This window comes from Pogoniulus pusillus, chromosome 21 (genome assembly GCF_015220805.1).
Source record: "Pogoniulus pusillus isolate bPogPus1 chromosome 21, bPogPus1.pri, whole genome shotgun sequence".
Classification (NCBI taxonomy): Eukaryota; Metazoa; Chordata; class Aves; order Piciformes; family Lybiidae; genus Pogoniulus; species Pogoniulus pusillus.
The window spans coordinates 8889109-8907676 of NC_087284.1; the positions used below are offsets into that span (position 1 = coordinate 8889109).

General features: G+C 45.8%; 1 protein-coding gene across 1 annotated transcript in view; it reads left to right on the plus strand.

The window, feature by feature from the left end:
* Positions 1–5974: 5974 nt before the first annotated feature.
* Positions 5975–18568, plus strand: part of PHLPP1 (PH domain and leucine rich repeat protein phosphatase 1) — a 163243-nt gene continuing 150649 nt past the window's right edge. The window contains exon 1 of the mRNA XM_064160853.1: positions 5975–8339. Within this exon, the coding sequence (XP_064016923.1) occupies positions 6992–8339 (1348 nt within the window). The 5' untranslated portion in view covers positions 5975–6991. The remainder of the gene's footprint in view (positions 8340–18568) is intronic.

An 18568-nucleotide genomic window follows, 5' to 3' on the forward strand; every position in this document is an offset into this window, starting at 1 on the left:
GAAAACTAAGACTTAAGTATGCTCCAAAATGACATCAATTTAGAGAACCTGGTTTATTCTTGCTCTGACAGGAGGCTCTTAGAGAGCATCAGAAGACACCTTTGGAAAGCTGAAAGCAGGTTCATACTACCTCCAAAACAGTTTGGAGGCCAAATAAAGACATGTGACTGTAGTTTGCTATGCCCCGGTCAACATCTACAAAGCTAACCATACAGGTTTTCACCCCAATGTAATCTGGGTGATAAAATATTATCTGCTTCCCCTTTCCTATGGCTTCCCTTCCCCTCTGTCCCAGGCCAGCTTCTGCAGAGACTGAGAGCACAGAGCAGGGCTGTACAGTAACCTGGGTTACTCCAGCAGGAGCCACTTGATCTATTGGTGAAATGGTAGACTCTTTTTCCTGGAAGTAAACTCCTCAGAGTAGACTCACCCTTGAATACTGCACTCATTCTCATCACTCCAGCACATCACTAACAGTCTCACGCAACAGCATAGCACAGCCCTACGACTCTGCAGTTGTAGCTGAAATGGCCAAATAAGCAAGGGAGGAGGGGAGATTTTAAGATGAGGCATCTTTGATAGGCAAGCTCATGAGCCACTGACATGGCACAGGAGGACAATTCTGCACACAGGGGCACAGCTGCCTACCTAGAAGTCAGTGGGCATTTTGTGGCTGTAGTATCTAAAGAGAAGAAGTCCCTGCTCTCCTAGACTTAACTCCTTCTGGTCCTTTTCATCAAAGGCAGCCCTGATACTTCCCTACACATTTCCTGAAAGTCCTTCTGAGAGGGCTTCTTGTGAAGCTGCAGATGTGACAGTGAGCTGTTTAGGATCGACTTCTAGGCTGATCCTGCCAATATTTTAATTGTATAAGGCTTTATTAATCTCCTTGGAGAATTTCTATGTTTACTCTTAACAAGACACACTTTTGGTGTCCAAGATACAAAGTTAGAAAGGCTTCTTCAGAAGCCTCAATGTGCATCTTTGTTTATTCTTCCAGTAAATTACTGTGGATGCAGCTGTTGATAGCACTCTCTACTAGGATAAATCATCAGTAATACATATTTTGAGAGTTTAGCTTCTTGTATTCTATTCTCAGTGCAGTGCTTATGCTGTTCACAAATAAATAACATGTAGTTACATGATAGATTCTTACTGTATTGAAGCAATCATGGAGATTCTTAAGGTGTAATTCATAGAATCACACAATTGTCAGGGCTGGAAGGGACCACAAGGATCATCCAGTTCCAAACCCCTGCCATGGGCAAGGACACCTCACACTAGATTAGCTTGCTCAGAGCCCCATCCAGCCTGGCCTTAAAGACCTCCAGGGTCATTCATTTTAATGCAGAGCATTTCCATTACCTGTCTGACAGTGCAGCTCCAGTCATACTGGCACGCCAGAGTGGGCAACGTACCATGCAGAAATGTCGAACGAAAGCAAGCAGGGTTATAAACTTTCTAAGCTAACTTTGTTGCCAGACCTGCTGTATGGCAGAAATACATCCTCAGTCATGCATGGAAGTTCTTTATGTATAGTCTTTTAACAGCAGACACTACCCTCTAAGATATTTACAAGGGAATTAATGGTTGACGACTAACCTCATGAAAAGCTGATACCAAAACTGTCTGAATCTCTTGGGTCACTTCAAATACATCAGTCATGCTGTTTGGGGCTATACAGTATGTAAACCCATTGCATTCAAGTCACTGAATTGGCTGCAGCTGAATGAATCCACATTAATCCACCTCTATCAGTAGCTATGAATACTATACCTCGAGCAGTTGTAGGGCTCTAAACCAAGAAGGGCTTAAGATGAGTATGGAAGATTAAAAAAAATACAAGGAAGGGTTTATGACGTTGTGGAAGAGAATACTTCTGTGCATTAGTATCTAACAGACAATTAAATTCCTTCTTTGGGGAAAAAAAAAACAATCAACACCACAAACAAATAATGTAGCTTAAACTGGAAGAGAGGAAGGCACAGTAAGAGCATACAGGGGTTGCTGAATCTACTGGTAATTACAAGGTCTGCCTTTGCAATTAGCATCAACACATTAAACCCCAGATCTGTAAAATACTGCTTTTGGTTTTGATGCAGTATTTAATCTAACAGTAGAATATATATAACAGGCCTGTAATCCAGGTGACAAAGCTGCTGTTTCCTTTGCTCCAACTTGGTTCTCCTGTGTGTGGCTTTCAGCCACACAGTTAACTCAGTGTCAGATGCTTAGCAATGAAGATGCTATTTACTTTGGTAAATGGCTGCCTTTATATGTGATGAGAACAAGAAGTTTGTGCTGGAGAAGAAATTCCAAATTGGCTAAGATCACAATAGCTCCAGCCTCTGTGAGGATTTCAGCTAAGCTTTGGTCTGCTGTGTTGTTCAGGGACCCTCTGGCCCTGGTAACTCTGGATGTAATATCGTCTACAAAAGTCATCTTGTAGTTTTGAGATATTCTGGCATTTTCTTGCCACTGGCTGTGGGAAAGTATAATTTATTAATTCAGTGTAAAGAGTTCTGGTATGGAGTAATTCATAATAATCTGCAATTAATTACTTTCGTATTCCCTTATTTTTTTGGTTGACAAGTCTTATAATCAGAAAATTCTTCTTCAAGACTTCCAGATTCTGGAGGGAAAACTGCATATTGCAAACCATTCTGTTTCATTTTACCTGTCTTCCAAACAACTGTCATCAATCAAACTTGAGAAGGTGGAAATGTGCATTTCACCCTTCAACTTCTTCCTGATAAACATCAGTTTCCTAAGATCAGCTTTTTAAGTTCCCATGTCCCACAACAGCAGTTAGTTCCTATGAAGTTTCACAATTCCAGGAGACCTTAAGATTACCTACCAGGTACTGGAAAGCAGAAAATAGCAGAGTTTTATCTCATGCCTGAGAGTTCAGTTTAACTATGCATGTACTTGCAAATGTCATGGACACTTCTCTGCATAAAGCAAGAACAACCAGACTTGGTGCCACTAACATTATAAGATGCTGGGTCACTACAGAAACTGCTGCCTTCCTAGTCAGCAAACTGAAGAGTGACAGCACATTCCCTTACTTCCTCATGGTGAAACTCACAGGATGCTGGGAGTCTCACTGCAGTCTTCTGCTTCTCAACAAATTTGACAAGGCAGTGATAATTCCAACATCTTTTCCACCCTCAGGACTTAGTACCTCTCCATTTCTTTTCTTCTCTTTTTCTTTTTCTCTTTGCCTTTTTTTTTTCTTTTTCTTTTTTTTCTTCATAAGGCACTTCATTAGTAAGGCTGCTGGCAGTGGTGAGTTAGCCTGGCAAAAGGGAGAGCAAGGTCAGCTCAGTCCCTGACCAGTTCTCCAAGTTGTATTGTGGATGGTGGCTGCTCTTTGGACTTGGAAACCTTTGGCTTAAATCCAAAGCTGAAGCTATACCAGTCCACCTCACAGAGGACCTAAGCCAAGGCTATTCAAATTATCTTAACTATGTATTCCTACACTATGTGGACTATCTCATCAGTGGAGACAAAAGGAGAGTGTTTAGTCTCTCAAAGAGAAAATACAAAGTCTGCCAAGGGATACTATTGCTGCCTACAAGTACCATAGGGATAAACACTCTGCTGTTAAAAAAAAACAAAGCTATTTGAGTCAAAGGGCAATTTAACACTGCCATGTGGGTAAATGGGTATAAACTACAAAAAATCAGGCTCAAAACTGGAAGTTTCCAGCAGCAAGGGCAGAGTAGCCCTTGAACAGTCTTCCAGTTAGAGCAGAGGACAAATCAGCTCAGCACATTTAAAAATGATATTTAGCATGTTTGTCTACCCTCTTAGGGAGACATCACTAACATGTAAGATGTGGTGTCTCCAGTGACGAGAGGAAACTGGGTGATGCCCCAGGAGACCTCTCTTTGGTTCTGTGTTCCTAAGTAACACTGGAGAATCTCTGTTCTGGATTTTTTCTGTGAGCCTGTTCCAGGTATTTGAACAATTGAAGTAGAGCTTCTCTCTCCCTGCTTCCTCTAAATAAGAGAAGGGCTAAAAACTGTTTTCTAGAAACTCTTTTATTCAAGTACTACTGTTAAGAAAAATGTCCCTAGAGCTTGCTGTGTCCTTTTTCTGAGTGTCTGTGCTTGCACATAAAATATTTCTCTCCCACATTAAATCAGGAGACCCAGAGTAACCTTCATAAAGTAGGTGGCATGAAGGTGGTGCAAGCAGTAGAAATAAACCAGAACATATGAAGCAGCCAGAAACAGAGCTCATTATACTTGGTGCTGCATTTGTGCTGCGTGCTGCTACTGTCAAAGGTTTGGGGCAGCAGTTTAAATCTTTACCAGATAACTGCTGCCTCATCTTCTGTCAGTTTCTGCTCTGGATGTGGTCTTGGCTGTGTCATGCCTCAGGAATTCAAAGGCACTTGCTGGTGACTCGAACTCCAGATACGGGCCAGTGAACTGCACGGTCAGAGCATAATTAATTTACAGATGGTGCTGTTCAGAAAATGTCTGGCTCCCATACAAAAGTAAAACATCAGCTTCAGTGTTACATAAACCTTTAAAAGGTAGTCAGATATTTCTACAGCACGTTTCTTAGGGAATAGCTCTGTTTTCTGGGACGTGTTTCATCTGCATGTACAGGGTATGTGTAAGTGTGGAGGAATGTTTCATAAGGAGAGGTAAACTTTGGTTTTATTATGGTTCTGGTCTATTTATGGTTCATACATTATACATATGGACTAAAAACCACTCCACTAACTAAAAATGTTTCACTAAGGGTTTATCTCAGTGATGATTTATTTTCCCTAACAGTTGATGTAACTGATTAAGTGCCCCCAATTCCCACTTTATTGCAGTCTACAGCATTTTTGTTGAATATCTGGCAAGATGTTTCACTATGATTTTACAAAATGTATTAAAAAGAAACGTTTCAGGCAGTTGCAGCCCCATCCAACTGGCATTACTCAGCTAAAACATCCCCAAGAGCATGAGATTTCTCTGAATAAATGCCATAGTATGGTGTCCTTACAGTATGAAAACTCACACTTTCATACTGCTAATTGAATTGATTGGACTTCAGTTTTCCTTTTCAGAAATTCATTTTGAGTCACATTTTTTTTGGGAAAAATGTTGCTATTTACTCTCTGTTTTTAAACAATTTTCAAGAAATAAGGATTTTCAGTGATTTTAGTCTGTAAAGTACAGTGGCAAACAGCACTGAGCTTTCTCTGTGAGTCTACTTACAAAGCAGATCTTTCTTGGTGCGTGTGGCTGGCCATCTGTCTGTCTACCTCACCCACCTTTCCACATATCTCTCCATCCTGGATCTGGAGAGATCTCCCTTCTCAGATGAGAGATTGCTCCAGCTCAGTGCTTGAGTTCTGGACTGAGATAACCAACAGGGAGAGCGTCAGTGGAATGGGTATGGTCACTGCAGCTGCAAAATCGTTTTGAGTGTGCTGCCAGGTGGATATTAGCCAGCAATTACAGCTAAGCACTGACATTCCCAGTGAGGCACTGCAGAAGGGTGACTGTACACATTATCAGCATTCCAGGCCGTACAGTTTCCCTTGACCAGCTGTTTCTGTCAAATCTTGTGCTAAGACTTAAGGAATATAAGCACTGAGCATAGGACAAAGTCCTGGGAGTCATTTTTAAATGGATTAAGGCATGTGCTATAAGGTGTGGTGGCACAGTACGCTTCCCTGGGGTCAAGTGGGACAGCAAACCACTGGATAAGAGTCCAACAGAAGGCCATGAAGGATAGAAGGGGACTGGAGCATTTCTCTGTTGAGGAGAGGTTGAGAGACCTGTGGAAAAGAGAAGTCTCAGAGGAGATCTTATCAACACATAAAAATATGCAAGGAGCAGAGGTCGTGAGGATCAGATTGGGCTTTTATTAGTGGTGCCCAGTAGTGAGAGAAGGTACTAGAACCCAATACTGGAGTACAACGGGTACTGGAACCCAGGACACTATGCTTGAACTTAAGGAAAACTGTGAGGGTGACAGAGCACTGAAACAGGCTGCATAGAGGTCTGTAGAGTCTTCTCGTCTGGCGATTTTAAAACCAACTGGACACGTTGCCATGCAACCTGATCCAGGTGTACTTGGTTTAGCAGGGGCGTTGGACGAGACGACCTCCTGAGGTCACTTCCAGCCCCCACCACTGTGCGATTCGTAAGCGAGGGGAAGCACAGTGATCTCCAGCACGTTCTGCGCTCCAGGCCTCACGCCTGGCCGGTCACACGCCTTCGGAAACGGCGGGTGGGGGAGGTGAAGAGACGCTGGACGACGACCAGAGCTGTAAGGCACCACGGGACGCAGGCCGCACGGAGCTGCTGCAGGCCGCCTAAGCCAAGGCGGCGCTGCCCGTTATGGCGTGACCCGACCGTGGGGCCGGAAGGACAGCCCTCAGGCACGCCAAGCAGCGATCCCCCCCGCCGCCTGCCCGCCTCCAGGGAGAAAGGCTGGAAGACGGCCGCAGCAAGCACGTCTGCCTGAAGAAATGGGACCCGACGCTCCCCGCTGCGGACAACAGCGACGGCACCAAGCGCGGCGGGAAGCCGAGCTGCAGTGAAGGCGCGCTGCCGGGACTGGTACTCGGCGGGCGGCAGCCTCGGAACTACACTTCCCGGCAAGGCCGGCGCGGGCGCGACCCCGCTCCCGCCTCAGCCGCGGTCACGTTGTGTTTACCGGCGAGGCCCCGCCCTGCCGCGCGAGCGGTGGCGTCACCCCGCGAGCCGCCTTCCCCGGCGGTCCCTGGCGGCGGCGGGTGGGGGCTGCTTAATATTCATGAGCCGCGGCGGCCGCTCCCCTAATGGCGCTGGCGGCAGCTGCGGAGCGGGGCTGAGTCGGGCGCGCGGCGCGAGGGCACCGGCGGAATGCTCCCCGCTGCTACGTAATCCCGCCCGGAACGCGGCGCCGCGCTCCGCTCGCCCCCACAGCCAGCCGCGCCGGCTCTCCGAGCGGCGCTCCCAGCAGGGCGGCGGCATCCCCGGCCCCGCGGGCAATGGAGCCCGCGCAACAGCGAGCAAATGAAGCACCATCGGTGGACAGCGGGCGCGGGGATCCGGAGGGCAGCTCCCCGTGCAGGAAGAAACAGGCGGCGCCTGGCACGGAAAGTGGCGTGGAACCGTCGGGCGGCGGCGGGCAACTGGACGGTAAAGGAGTCGGCGGCGCGAGGCGAAGGCGAGGGGTAGCCGGCGGCTTCGCTCCCTCTGCGGCGCTGGCGGCCAGCGGGACTCCGGCGGCCCCCGGCGGAGCCGGCAACGCCAACTCCCTGCTCTTGCGGCGGGGGAGGCTGAAGAGGAACCTTTCCGTCGCTGCCTCCTCGCCCGCTGCTGCCCACGCCGCCTCGCTGGGCACCCGCAGTTTGGACAGGAAGGCACTGCTGCTGAAGCCACCCCGTCAGCTACAACCCCTGCAACCCCCGGAGCGGGACTGGGTGCGCCGGGACCTGCAGCGGGGCTGCGTCCACGTCTACGAGCGGCATATGAACTGTTACATGCGCCCGGTGCTTTGCACCTTGGAGACCACGGCAGCCGAAGTGGCCGCTCGGCTGCAGCAGCTCGGCCACCGGGGCGGCAGCAGCGTAGTGCGGGTGCTCGGCAAGGCAGGCGCGGCGCCGCAGCCCCCACAGGAGCCGGTGGCGGCCTCTGCCGAGGCACCGCCCGAGTCCGCGGCGGACGGACAGCGGCCGCAACCGGAGGAGAGGCCATGGAGCCAGCGAGGGACGCGGAGCGGTCTGGCCGGAGGAGATTTTGGGGAGGCGGCCCGGCCCGGCCACTTGCTCCTGGGTGGCAGCACCGAGGAAGGTGACTTGGCCGGCGGCCGGCCAAGCCCGGCACCCTCTGACTTCAGCCCCGCGGCGCCGCCGGCCGAACTGTACCTGGTGGGGCCGCCGCTCTCCTGCCCCTCCCTTCTGGGGGAGCTGGGGCCAGCCGGCTCCGACACGGAGAGCTTCAGCCCCAGCGCCGAAAGCGTTTCTGACCGGCTGGACCCCTATAGTAGCGGCGGCGGATCATCCTCCTCGGAAGAGCTGGAAGTGGAACCGGTGCTCCCTGACGGGGTGGAAGCAGGTGCGGGACCGGGCCGGGGACCCCCTTGCCCCGGGGAGCTGCCCCCAGGGCGGGCAGAGGGGGCGCCGGCGGGCGCGGCCGGCGGGCGGGAGCTACCGGCGGGGCCGCCCGCCTTGTACGTGCAGCTCCACGGGGAGACCAGCCGGCGGCTGGAGGCCCACGAGAAGCCGCTACAAATCCAGAACGACTACCTCTCCCAGCTGGGCTTCCGGGACCTGTGGCGGGTGCAGGAGGAGGGCATGGACTCGGAGACCGGCTGCCTCATCCGCTTCTACGCCGGTGAGTGGGGCAGGGGCGGGGCGGTGGCCCTTCGGAGGGGGGCGACCAGCGAGCGGCTGGGTGCTGCTTCTCCGCGGGGGCCGGGGCTGGCACCAGACCCGTCTCCTCTTGCAGGGACGGTGACCCGTGGGTGTCGCCGCGCCGGGGAGGGGACGTGCGGGGGAGCTCCCCTGCGGTGATGGGCAGAGCTGCTCCAAGCCAGCTGCCGGGGGAACCCGGGGTGTTAGTGGCATTTAGAAGCTCTAGGCTGCCCCAAAGCTGACGCTGTGCCAGAGCGGCACCCCTCTGCCCCCTTCAAAGCGTGGGTAATGGAGGTCGCTGTCCTCTCGTTTTCCATTTCCAGCAGCGGCACTTGGGCGTTCGAGGTTAATTCATCCTTAATGTACTGTTTTCTTTACCGACGAAAAATGTATCAGTGCTGCTGTTGGAAGTGTTTGCAATATGCCGGCAGCTCGCTTACGGTTTAGCTGAGCTGTGTGTTCCGACCTGCTCCGCCTGATAGCGGAGCAGAGGTCCCGGGGAGCCTGTTCAGAAAGGGAAAGCTCCGCGCAGTTTTGCTCCTGAAATAGGTTGCAACTGTACGAGGCACGCAAATTCCTCAGCTGAGAACAGTGCATTCCTGCAAACAAAATCCTCTACTTAGCTTTCTGTGTTGTTAGTACTTGAGATCAAATTTCCCCTTCGTTAGAGTGGCGGGAGTCAGCCGAGAGACAGGCAAGTCCTGGAGGTAGCCTTTGAAAGAGGGGTAGTCGGAACGGCTGTAATGAAAAGGCCTTTAAATGCAGCTTTGCTGTTGAAACTTGCAGTACAGAATTTAGGGAGCATTGGATGTAAAAGTTAGCTCCCACGTGTTAATTATGCAACCTTGTGCAGTTCTGGAGAGGTTTAAAAATACCTTCTATGTCAGTTGAATTGGTTTGTATAAAATACTTACTGTAATTGCGGTACTCTTTGTGTTTTAACTGTCTCATTCATCTCCAAGAAGAATTTTTTTTAATGTCCAAGTTAGCATTCAGGTATCTAGTAAGTTTTCCTGTGAAATAGCTAAATATGGTATCCAAAGATAAGGGCATGCCAACAAAGTAGCAATTACTTTGCTGGGTTGGCTGAGCAGAGTGGTCCTTCTCTGAACCATGAGAATTCAGTGCTTTAGTATTGGAAAATACAGAGACTGGGGTCTCGAGTGAATTCTGCTGAATGTCAGATAGAGGTGGTGTTGGCAGGGTGGGAAGGAGAGCAGCACGCTAGGTAGGTGCCCTTCTTTATTCGGAAGAGAATGTAGGAGTGGTGGCAAGTGGTCAGATCATCTTTTCTTCAGCTTTCTCGGTCTTTTGTATAGTGACCCCAGTGTAACAAGTGGATAAATAGTATTCCTTCAATGGATTGGCATAAATAGCTTCGATATCTTGGGTTAGAAAGGAGCTGAAGTATTTTTTCTGATGAGGGAGTTCTGCATGTTTTCCTGCTGCGCTGTAGAGGGTGGACGTCAGCAGGTGATGCTGGTAGAGATGTTGGTGCTTTTTATTTCCAATCCCACCATTAGTTTGACATATACAGACATGTTTGAAAATGGGTAACTGTGTGCTTCCTTTTCCTAACTGCATGCATTGTGAAGAAAACCCAGTCAGAAAACATAGCTGAGCCTTACAGTTAAGCCCGTTTGCATATAGTTTTAATACATTAAATAATGTTGAATGTGGATGTTCCAACCCTGTTTTATTTAAGAGTCTCAGCTTGATTGTTATTGTAGCTCATACGTTTTGGACTTCCTTGTACAAAACTGCTAGATAAATGTGTTTCTGTATGCATGCATAGGATTAAGCTAATGCAAATTTCTTATGCAAGTTCATATGCTAAGTAGTATGCCTCTACATCAAAAGTGCAGATTTTTTAAACCTTTATCTCTTTAAGAGGATCTGTGATCAACATTTAAAACACCTGTGATCAGGTGCTTGTAGCAGAAGGGTTGCAGCATCTAATGCACCAGACCAGCCAAAACCAGCTTAAAAAAAAAACTACTGACATGTAAACATGCTGATTTTATGTAACTGTCTTGGCAAGTTATCTCTGCTTCCTTATTTTATATATGTATACACATGCAGACTCCTGAAGATGAAAGGGAGGGAAGAAGAAATGCTTAAAAAAAAAGCCCACATCAAATTAAACTGAAAAGAGGAGTGGGTTTCGGTCTCCAGATTAGGTGTATTAGTTAACAGAAGTACCGTTTTTATAAGTGATCTTCTAGGATCATACACTGCAGAAAGCTATAAAACAGTGGTTTCTTATTCACCTGGAACTTCATTGATTTAAGCAGCCAGGCTTGTCCCGATGGACAGTGAATCACTAGCATCTCTACCCGTGTAATTTCCTGCAAGCTGTCTCAGTAGGATTTGGTGATCCCAGTCTTGTAGTGATGTGAAAAGTCATAAACCTAGGCTGGATTTATTGCATTGCTGCTATAAAGAATTCTTTCACCTAATCCTCTTGGAGTGGAGAGAGAGGAGAGCCCAGTGGTGACTTTAGTGGGTTCTTTTGTTTGTTTCTGGAGAGAGTTTTAAGATGAAGGTTATTGTACTGAAACTTAACATTGCATATTCCAAATAAGATCAGGTCATACAGCCAGTGATTTTACTGTGGGTTGGTAACTTCTCCAGTTGCAGAATCTGGAAAATACAAGAAAATTGCTGGGAGAACTGCAGAGTTAGGATTTTTCTGCTATGACAAAACAGCTTCCCTAAGTAGTATCCACAAACATTCTGCACATGAAATAGTGTTTGTTTTTTTTTTTAATGCAGAGTTCCCGATGTAGAAGCCCCCCAAAATGTGACCCTAAGATGGTAAAAGTGCTATATGTTGCCTTGGTTTGTTTCAAAATGTGGTTAGTGCATTTTTATTTTGGTATCTCCTTTTCTTCCAATGTGAATGTAGTTGATTTCATCAGTCTCTTAATTCTGATCATTAAACAGATAATACTGTTGCCAAAACAAAATTCTTACAGCTGTAAGGGTCTGATCCTACTCCTTGTAACATCAGTTTGAACAGAATTGGGCATTAGTGACTGGTCATGCATGTAAACTTTTTCCTGTTGAAACCTATCTCAACAAAAGATAACTGTCCTTGAAGTTTGGAATAATTAATCTCTACTTCAAGGATATGGTTAAATAACTTTCTGCTGAGGTACTGCGTTGTAGAACTGTATAAGAATCCATTGTGCAATTAGAGTCATGATATCGTCGCTGGGAGACCGATTAGGTAAGCCTTACTAAACTGTTCCTAAAACCATAACAGTGGCTGTGATCCAGATGGCTTTTCACAGACAAGTTATAATATTCCTTATTGCTTTGTAAAAAACAATTTGGTGAAACATAAGTTGTCCCAGTGGCGTTGATTTCTGCATCTTGGGAGAATAAGTCTTAGGAGGAACGGGTGAGGCAACTGGGGTTGTTCAGTCTGGAGAAAAGGAGGCTGAGGAGTGACCTCTTCACTCTGCAGTTATCTGGAAGGAGGTGGTAGTGAGGTGGGGGTCTGTCTCTTCTACCTAGTGACAAGGGATAGGACAAGAGGAAATGGCCTCAAGTTGCAGCAGAGGAGGTTTAGATAGATACTAAAAGAAATTCCTTCAGACTTTATATTAGAAGAAGCTCCTTCACTGTTGTTGTTAAGGGTTGTTAAACACTGGAACAGGCTCCCAGCCTTTGAAGGTTTAGAAGATGTGGTGCTGAGGACATGGTTTAGCACTGGCCTTGGTTGGTAGATAATAGTTAGACTTCGTAATCTTTAAGGTCTTTATGGCTCAAAGTGATTCTATGATTTATATGTAGAAGGGAAAATAGCCTGATACACCCACCTGGTAATTCTGAAACTGCAAAACTAGTTACTTGTTTTGGAGACTTAGCATGAAAAGTGAGGGTGCAGTCATGTGCAGTGCTGTGTTTTGGAGCATCTGCCTGGCAAGGAGCACAAGTAACGTGATCTTAAAGACTCCGTAGAGTGGATCTTTGAGGTGTTTTTGTTTCCCTACTGAAAGGTGACGTTATTTGTGATCCTGGCATTTGGCCACCGTTCTATTCTCTGTTCTTTGATGCGACACGGGGCTTTCGCACCTGCTGGTCTCCTCACATCTGTTGCTCGTCAGTAGATGATTGCCTATAGGCAGAATATTAAGAAATGCCAGGTGTAATTAGGGGTGTTAATTTTGCAACTGGCTGTCAGGTTTTATTTGGGAAGGGATGTTTTTTGCTCATGTGACCTTTTAGAGTGCTGTGAGGAGCAAACAAATCCAGCTTTGTCCACTACAGGCGGTGTTCTGTCCAGTATGTAGGTAAGTGTAGAAGATCTAGTGTCAGAATCAGTTGCAGTGATCTAAGCAATTGTTAGGTTGCCTTTTTTCTTAAAAAGGAAAACCACACTTGGTAGTTGCAGTAAGACTTGGAGCATTGTGGATGGAAACATGGTTTTAGATGCTTATTCTTGCATAAACCCACTGCAGGGCTGGCAGTGCTGAGCTTTGTGGATGGAATGTGACATATTAGTAGCTACTTGCTGCACTGCTTGGTGAATAACTCTGTTCAGCTATTTACTACATGGGTAGATTCGATTTAAGGTGCCCAAGTGCTGTTTAAGGGAGGAAAACACTTTTTAACTGAGGGTGGGAGACCAACTGTGCCGTGAAGAGCTGCCTTTGGAGCACTGAATCAGTTCGGAAAACCATTGTCTTACTTAGCATGAAAGAAATGAATTCGCATTAGTGTGAATGCATGTTTGTTTTTTAACAGATGGTTAAAATAAAAGGGCAGGAGATATCTCTGTGAACTTGCCAGAAACTGAAAAGAAAAGCAGTCTCTGCCGAGGACTGCCTTTATGTTGAATCCTCCCCTGGCTCCCCACTTCCCCTCCCTCTCTCCTTTGTGATGTGACTTGGATGCACATTCTTTTACTTCCTAATCGTTTCTGTTGGTACCTCCTGCAAAGACAAGTAATACCTAGAACTTGCCGCTGAGGGAAACTCGCATTTCAATTACATAGTTTGTTGAAATCCAGGGGGATTTGGTGGGACCAAAGTAGTGAAATTTCCAGGCCTGTTCTGCAGGAAAGTTTAAAATGGCTGCAGTGCCTTTGGCTTGCTCCACTTGTTCTTGTGCGTAGCTCTTCTCCTTGCAGTCGGAACGGGGTCTTTCCAAGGTAGGCAGCTTTCAGGGACGCTGAGGACGCAGCAGCCTCTCTTTCTGGGCAGGAGGAGCTGTGCAGATAATGCTGGAATGCTGGTGAAACCACAGCTGAGCTTTGGTATGTGACAGCTGTTAAGTACGCTGCCTTTTGCAACTCCTAAATTCCCTTGTACTTCTGGCTAGAATCTAGAATTGAAGTACGTGTGAAGTAGCGAGGCAGGAGATTGCAGTGTGATGTACATGAGAGTTACTATATATACTAAATATGTAGTACCTAAATCCGTACATCCAGGAGCTGAATTTCCTCACTGCTGCAGCACAGAATGCAGCAGTCTCTTCCCTCTGCCCCCCCCCCCCCCCCTTTATATATTTCCATGCTATCCCTCTTTCCATATCTCACAAGCCATTTCCTTACATGTCTTTGTTGCTGTTTGAAACTGTGCATAAACATCCTCTTGATGGTGGAGCTGCCGATACACCTAAGAGCCCTTGTACAATTAAAGCATCCATCTGTTCTCTTAGGGCACTGACAAGACTGCTACACATCTAAAAGCACTGCATGCTTCTTGGGAAGGTACTATTAAATAGTCAGAAAAAAGAAAAGCTCATTTGAAACCATGTTAGCAACTGGTATGTTCTTCTTAACTACCAAAACCTACTTTGTAGTTTTGTAAAACAATATAAAGAGAGATTCGTTGTCTCTCTGGAACTAAAAGAAGCCCCGAACAAATCTAAAGCATCATGTCTGAGAAGGTCAGTTGGGAAAGGACATGCATGCAGAAATCCATAGAATAGAAGCTTAGAGAGAGCAAATCTGAAGAGTGTTACTTGTTACACTCAGCTTTTTCATTTGGATGGAATGTGTGCAGTGCACATGTACTGGGCTGCATTTCCCTCTGTGGGCAAGGGGGTTTAAAGGGTGGGCATTTTGAATGAACTGCTTAGGGTCTTGAGGTACCTTGATTTATTAAAAACCAAAACCACACAGAGACTGAATTTGCATTTGCCTTGAACAGTAAAAGGAAAGAATCTGAATGAGTTCTCAGTGTTTTGTCATTTCACTGCTTGTGGAATGGGACAGGTTGGCATTTTAAAGCAGGCAGATCTATGCATGTACTTGCTTTCAGCTTCCCTTGACTCGCTTTTATTGCTCTGTTTTAGAACTTTTGCTCAGTTGAGCATTTGCACTCTGGAAAGCCACAAGTCTGAAATAACCTTGTAGTAACTTCACTCTTTGACCCAGAGAAGTGAATGTTGAGTTTACCTTGGAGGGTTTTTTTGGTAAGTCTTTTTTGTGTGCGCAGGGATTCAAATGGAATAGACTTTGATGCTTGGAGTCTGTGCAGTTTGTGTGGGGAAACTAAGTCAAGTGCAAGGGTGGACTGTATTAGGCTCTTCTGTTTTCGGTGGTCAGCAGCAATAAGACAATGAGGAACAGGTACAAACTGGAGCATAGAAGGTTTCAGCTCAACATGAGGATAAAATTCCTTACAGCGAGGGTGACAGAATACTGGAATAGGCTGCCCAGAGAAGTTGTGGAGTCTCCTTCTCTGGAGACTTTCCAACCCCCCTGGGTGCATTCCTATGCGAACTACCCTGGGTGCTCCTGCCTTGAGAGGGGGGTTGGACTTGATGATCTCTGGAGGTCCCTTCCAACCTCTAAAGTTCTGTGGTTCTGTGATAAGCACTGCCTTGACCATGCAGTTCCAGCTTATTTTTACCCTTCTTAAAGATGTTTAAGAGAAATACGACCAACCTTTGTAACCAAGTTTTCAAGTCAATGGAAAATGGCTGTATAGTAACTCTTGTTTAGATTTGGCTGTGAGACAGGCGTTCTGAGACATGGGGTATTTAAGGAACTTCACAGGAAAACCACGTCCTCACTTTTAAAATAATCAACCATGTCTTACTTATGATAATCATTCCTGAAACTTGTGTTAAAATTCTAGCTGCGTGGTGATGACAGAGTATAGGCTTGAGGTAGTTAAGACCTGCAGGTTTAACATAAAATGTCTTGGAAGCCCAAAATCTAGAATTTTCATGCTTTACTCAACGATGCCTCGATTTATTCTTTGTGTAATCCTTCCAAGATCTTTTGGAAACAGTTACCTTTTTGGAGGGAGTAATTTTAACTATTTTCACTATAAAATAACTTGCATTTGTAGATTGATATATATTTTTTTCCCTCCATTAAGCTGTCATTTGCTCAGTCTTTTATATTGACAGACAAAAAGTTCCAGAAATAACTAGTGGCAAATTCTAATGGAACACTTTTCTGTTAAATACTGAAGTGGTCTTAGCTATTGGTGAATTTTAAACTGAAGTATTTTCATTTATGGTTTATTTTAATCGACTCTTAATTTACTTTTGTGTGTAATAAAATATTGCATGGGGAGAATAGTCATCACTTGCCTGTTGGAATGCATCAGCTGTCCTAGCAGCAGAGAGTCTTCTGTGCCTCGTACATGAATAACAGTATTGTGTCTTGTTAAAATTCTGTTCAGGATGGGAGGTAGGCAAAATTAGTAGTGAAAACCTGTTTTCTGTGGTGTCAGTGCTGGCATACCCATTTGGGTGTTTGCTTTTCAAAACCAAAGCACTGGCAGCAATCACCTGTCTAAACCATCCCCTTCCTCACCCCCTGCTACTGTCACAAAATCATTTAGTCGCGTAAGTTAATAGTCCAAATTATTTATGCCAGTTGTTGCAGTGGGGATTCTTTTTGCTTCCCTCTCTTGCTAAATAGCTGGTCCTGAGGCCTGAGCCTTTGTGCTCCTTGGGTTGTGTTTCAAATACGTGGAAGAACGACAGTGTTGCACAATTTCTTTGGGGTGTTGGCACCCCTTCCCTTCCCCCATCCCTCCCCTCATTATTGGGCGGGCAAAAATTCTTTGAAGAGCATTGCGTTTCAACGTTACAGCTGCTAAATCAGGGGGAAAAAAGATCTCCTAGAGTGAAAAATCATTTGGTTTCACGACATGGCACACTATTCTTCGAAGCTTTTTCTGTCAATGGAGAAGTAAAATTTCTTCCAGCTGGCTTTGACGTGTTTGGAGAGATGCTGCAAATACTCATTGCCCAACTAGCTATGTCTTCCTCGCTTTGACAGCTAAGAATAATTGTTTACATACTGATGGTGCAGGGGATTTGGGGATTTTTTTTTCCTCTCCCAGTTTTATTTAACTTAGTTCTCGGTGTAGAAGGAAAATGAAACTTCCTTAAGTGGAGGAGATTTTGGAAGTTTAAACACTTTCTTCTTCTTTTTTTTTTTTTTTTTTTTTTTTGAGGGCTAGAGGTAAATTTGGCCATCTGAAGGATGTTAATTGTTCTTGGTCTTGTCCAGTGGCAATGGGAGTCTTCAGACCCAACATCACTAAGCTCTGAACTGCATTCAGAAGCCTCAAACCCCTATAATAGCCACTTGAACCGGTTCCTCTCATCTGCAAGCACTCCAAGTGCCATGCCAACTTATTTAAATGAAGACAAAACAATGGGCCTTGCTCCAAGGGGTAACTGGAGGAGGAGCTGGAATGCCTTTGAAGTTCAGGACCCTAGGCTGTAGGTGCGATTTACATAGACCTCATTATGTAATGTGAATGCAGTTTCTCTTCCTGTTTGTTCCATTTATGAAGCTTTGCGTCCACGGAGAAAGAGATAGTAAGACCTGTAATTAAGATAAGTAGCAGACCACTACTTTTCTGAATGTGTGCTCTGGTGAGGAGAGAATTTCAGATGCAGCATTAAGGGTAGAACAAAACCTGTGTTTCGGGCACCTTCAGTCGATGAGAGTAATACCAACTCCTTTCCTTTGAAAAGGCTGCATGCTTCTTTAAACAATAACTATGCCTAGTTCAACTTATTATTTGCTTTAAAATAAATGGTACAGAAAAGCTTAAAGTTCTCCCTAGCCGTGATTCTGCTTTTATGTAAGCCGGTCTTTATCTAAGCAGCTCTCATCAGTTTTAAAGCTGCCTCCTAACTTGTTAGTTTCTAAGTGGACAGTGAGCGTTCTGATCAGAATTGCTTACAGTGGCATGTCGTTGTTCTCTCAGTCAATCATTTTTTCTTCCTATTTGATCCTCTATACTTTTGTTGTTCTTCAAGGCAGATAAGTAGGTAGCCCTGCATTTGTGCTAAGAGTCTTGTAAGCAGCAAAGCTCCGCACGCAATCTGCTTGCTCATATGATGGTTGGTGAGGTCTACCAGTGATGACTTATCACCAGTTGTTTTACAGTTATTGACCCAAATCCTAAGTGATGGAGGAGCATATTTTTTCCTGCTGCTGTGCGTTACTTAGTGGGACAGACAGACCCCTAGGGGACAACAGTCTCTGTTAGCAGTCATGTTATTTATGAAACTTAATTATGTCTGAGACAACCTAATAGTGTATGTCGCAAGTGGATTTCTGCATCCCTCTGTATTTGCCGTCGTGCTATAAAGCTTGACTGTTGGAATAAAAAAGTTAATGGCAAAAAACTTACAAATGAAGTTGTGGAACGCTGGGGGGAAGGTTAGGATGTAAAATGTATTGGGGTTAACAGGCTAGGGATCCCTCAGATTGTTCTTGTACCATTATTTCCTGACGACAGACACTAAGACATGATGTTTTGCAGGTTGCTTGAAGTGAAGCTAATCATATATGTGTGGGAGATGCAATTTAGCAATGGGAACTTGTTGAAAGCTGTGTACTGTGTAAGCATATGACAGTGTTTTTTTGCTTTGCTTGTCTTGTTTTTTTGGGTGGTGCTGTGTTTTGGTTGGTGGGTTTTTTTCCCCTCTCTGCCTCCTGTTTCACTCCAAGAGTTGAGGATTCTTGGAGTCTTGGCCCAGTGAAAAGCTTGGAGCTCGTAGTGTGGTTGTGTGGATTAAAATGTCAATGATCAGAAGTAGACCTGAGCTTATATTCTTTCAGTGCAAACAATTAGCTGCTTCTGTCATGGGTGCCTTAGCTAATAAAAGAAAGTACTGACTGAAAATGACAATCTGAGCTCTTTGAAGTGTTTAAACTCTGTGAAGTGGCTCTGTGTGTGTATGTTTTTTTGGGTGACGTGAAATTCATGT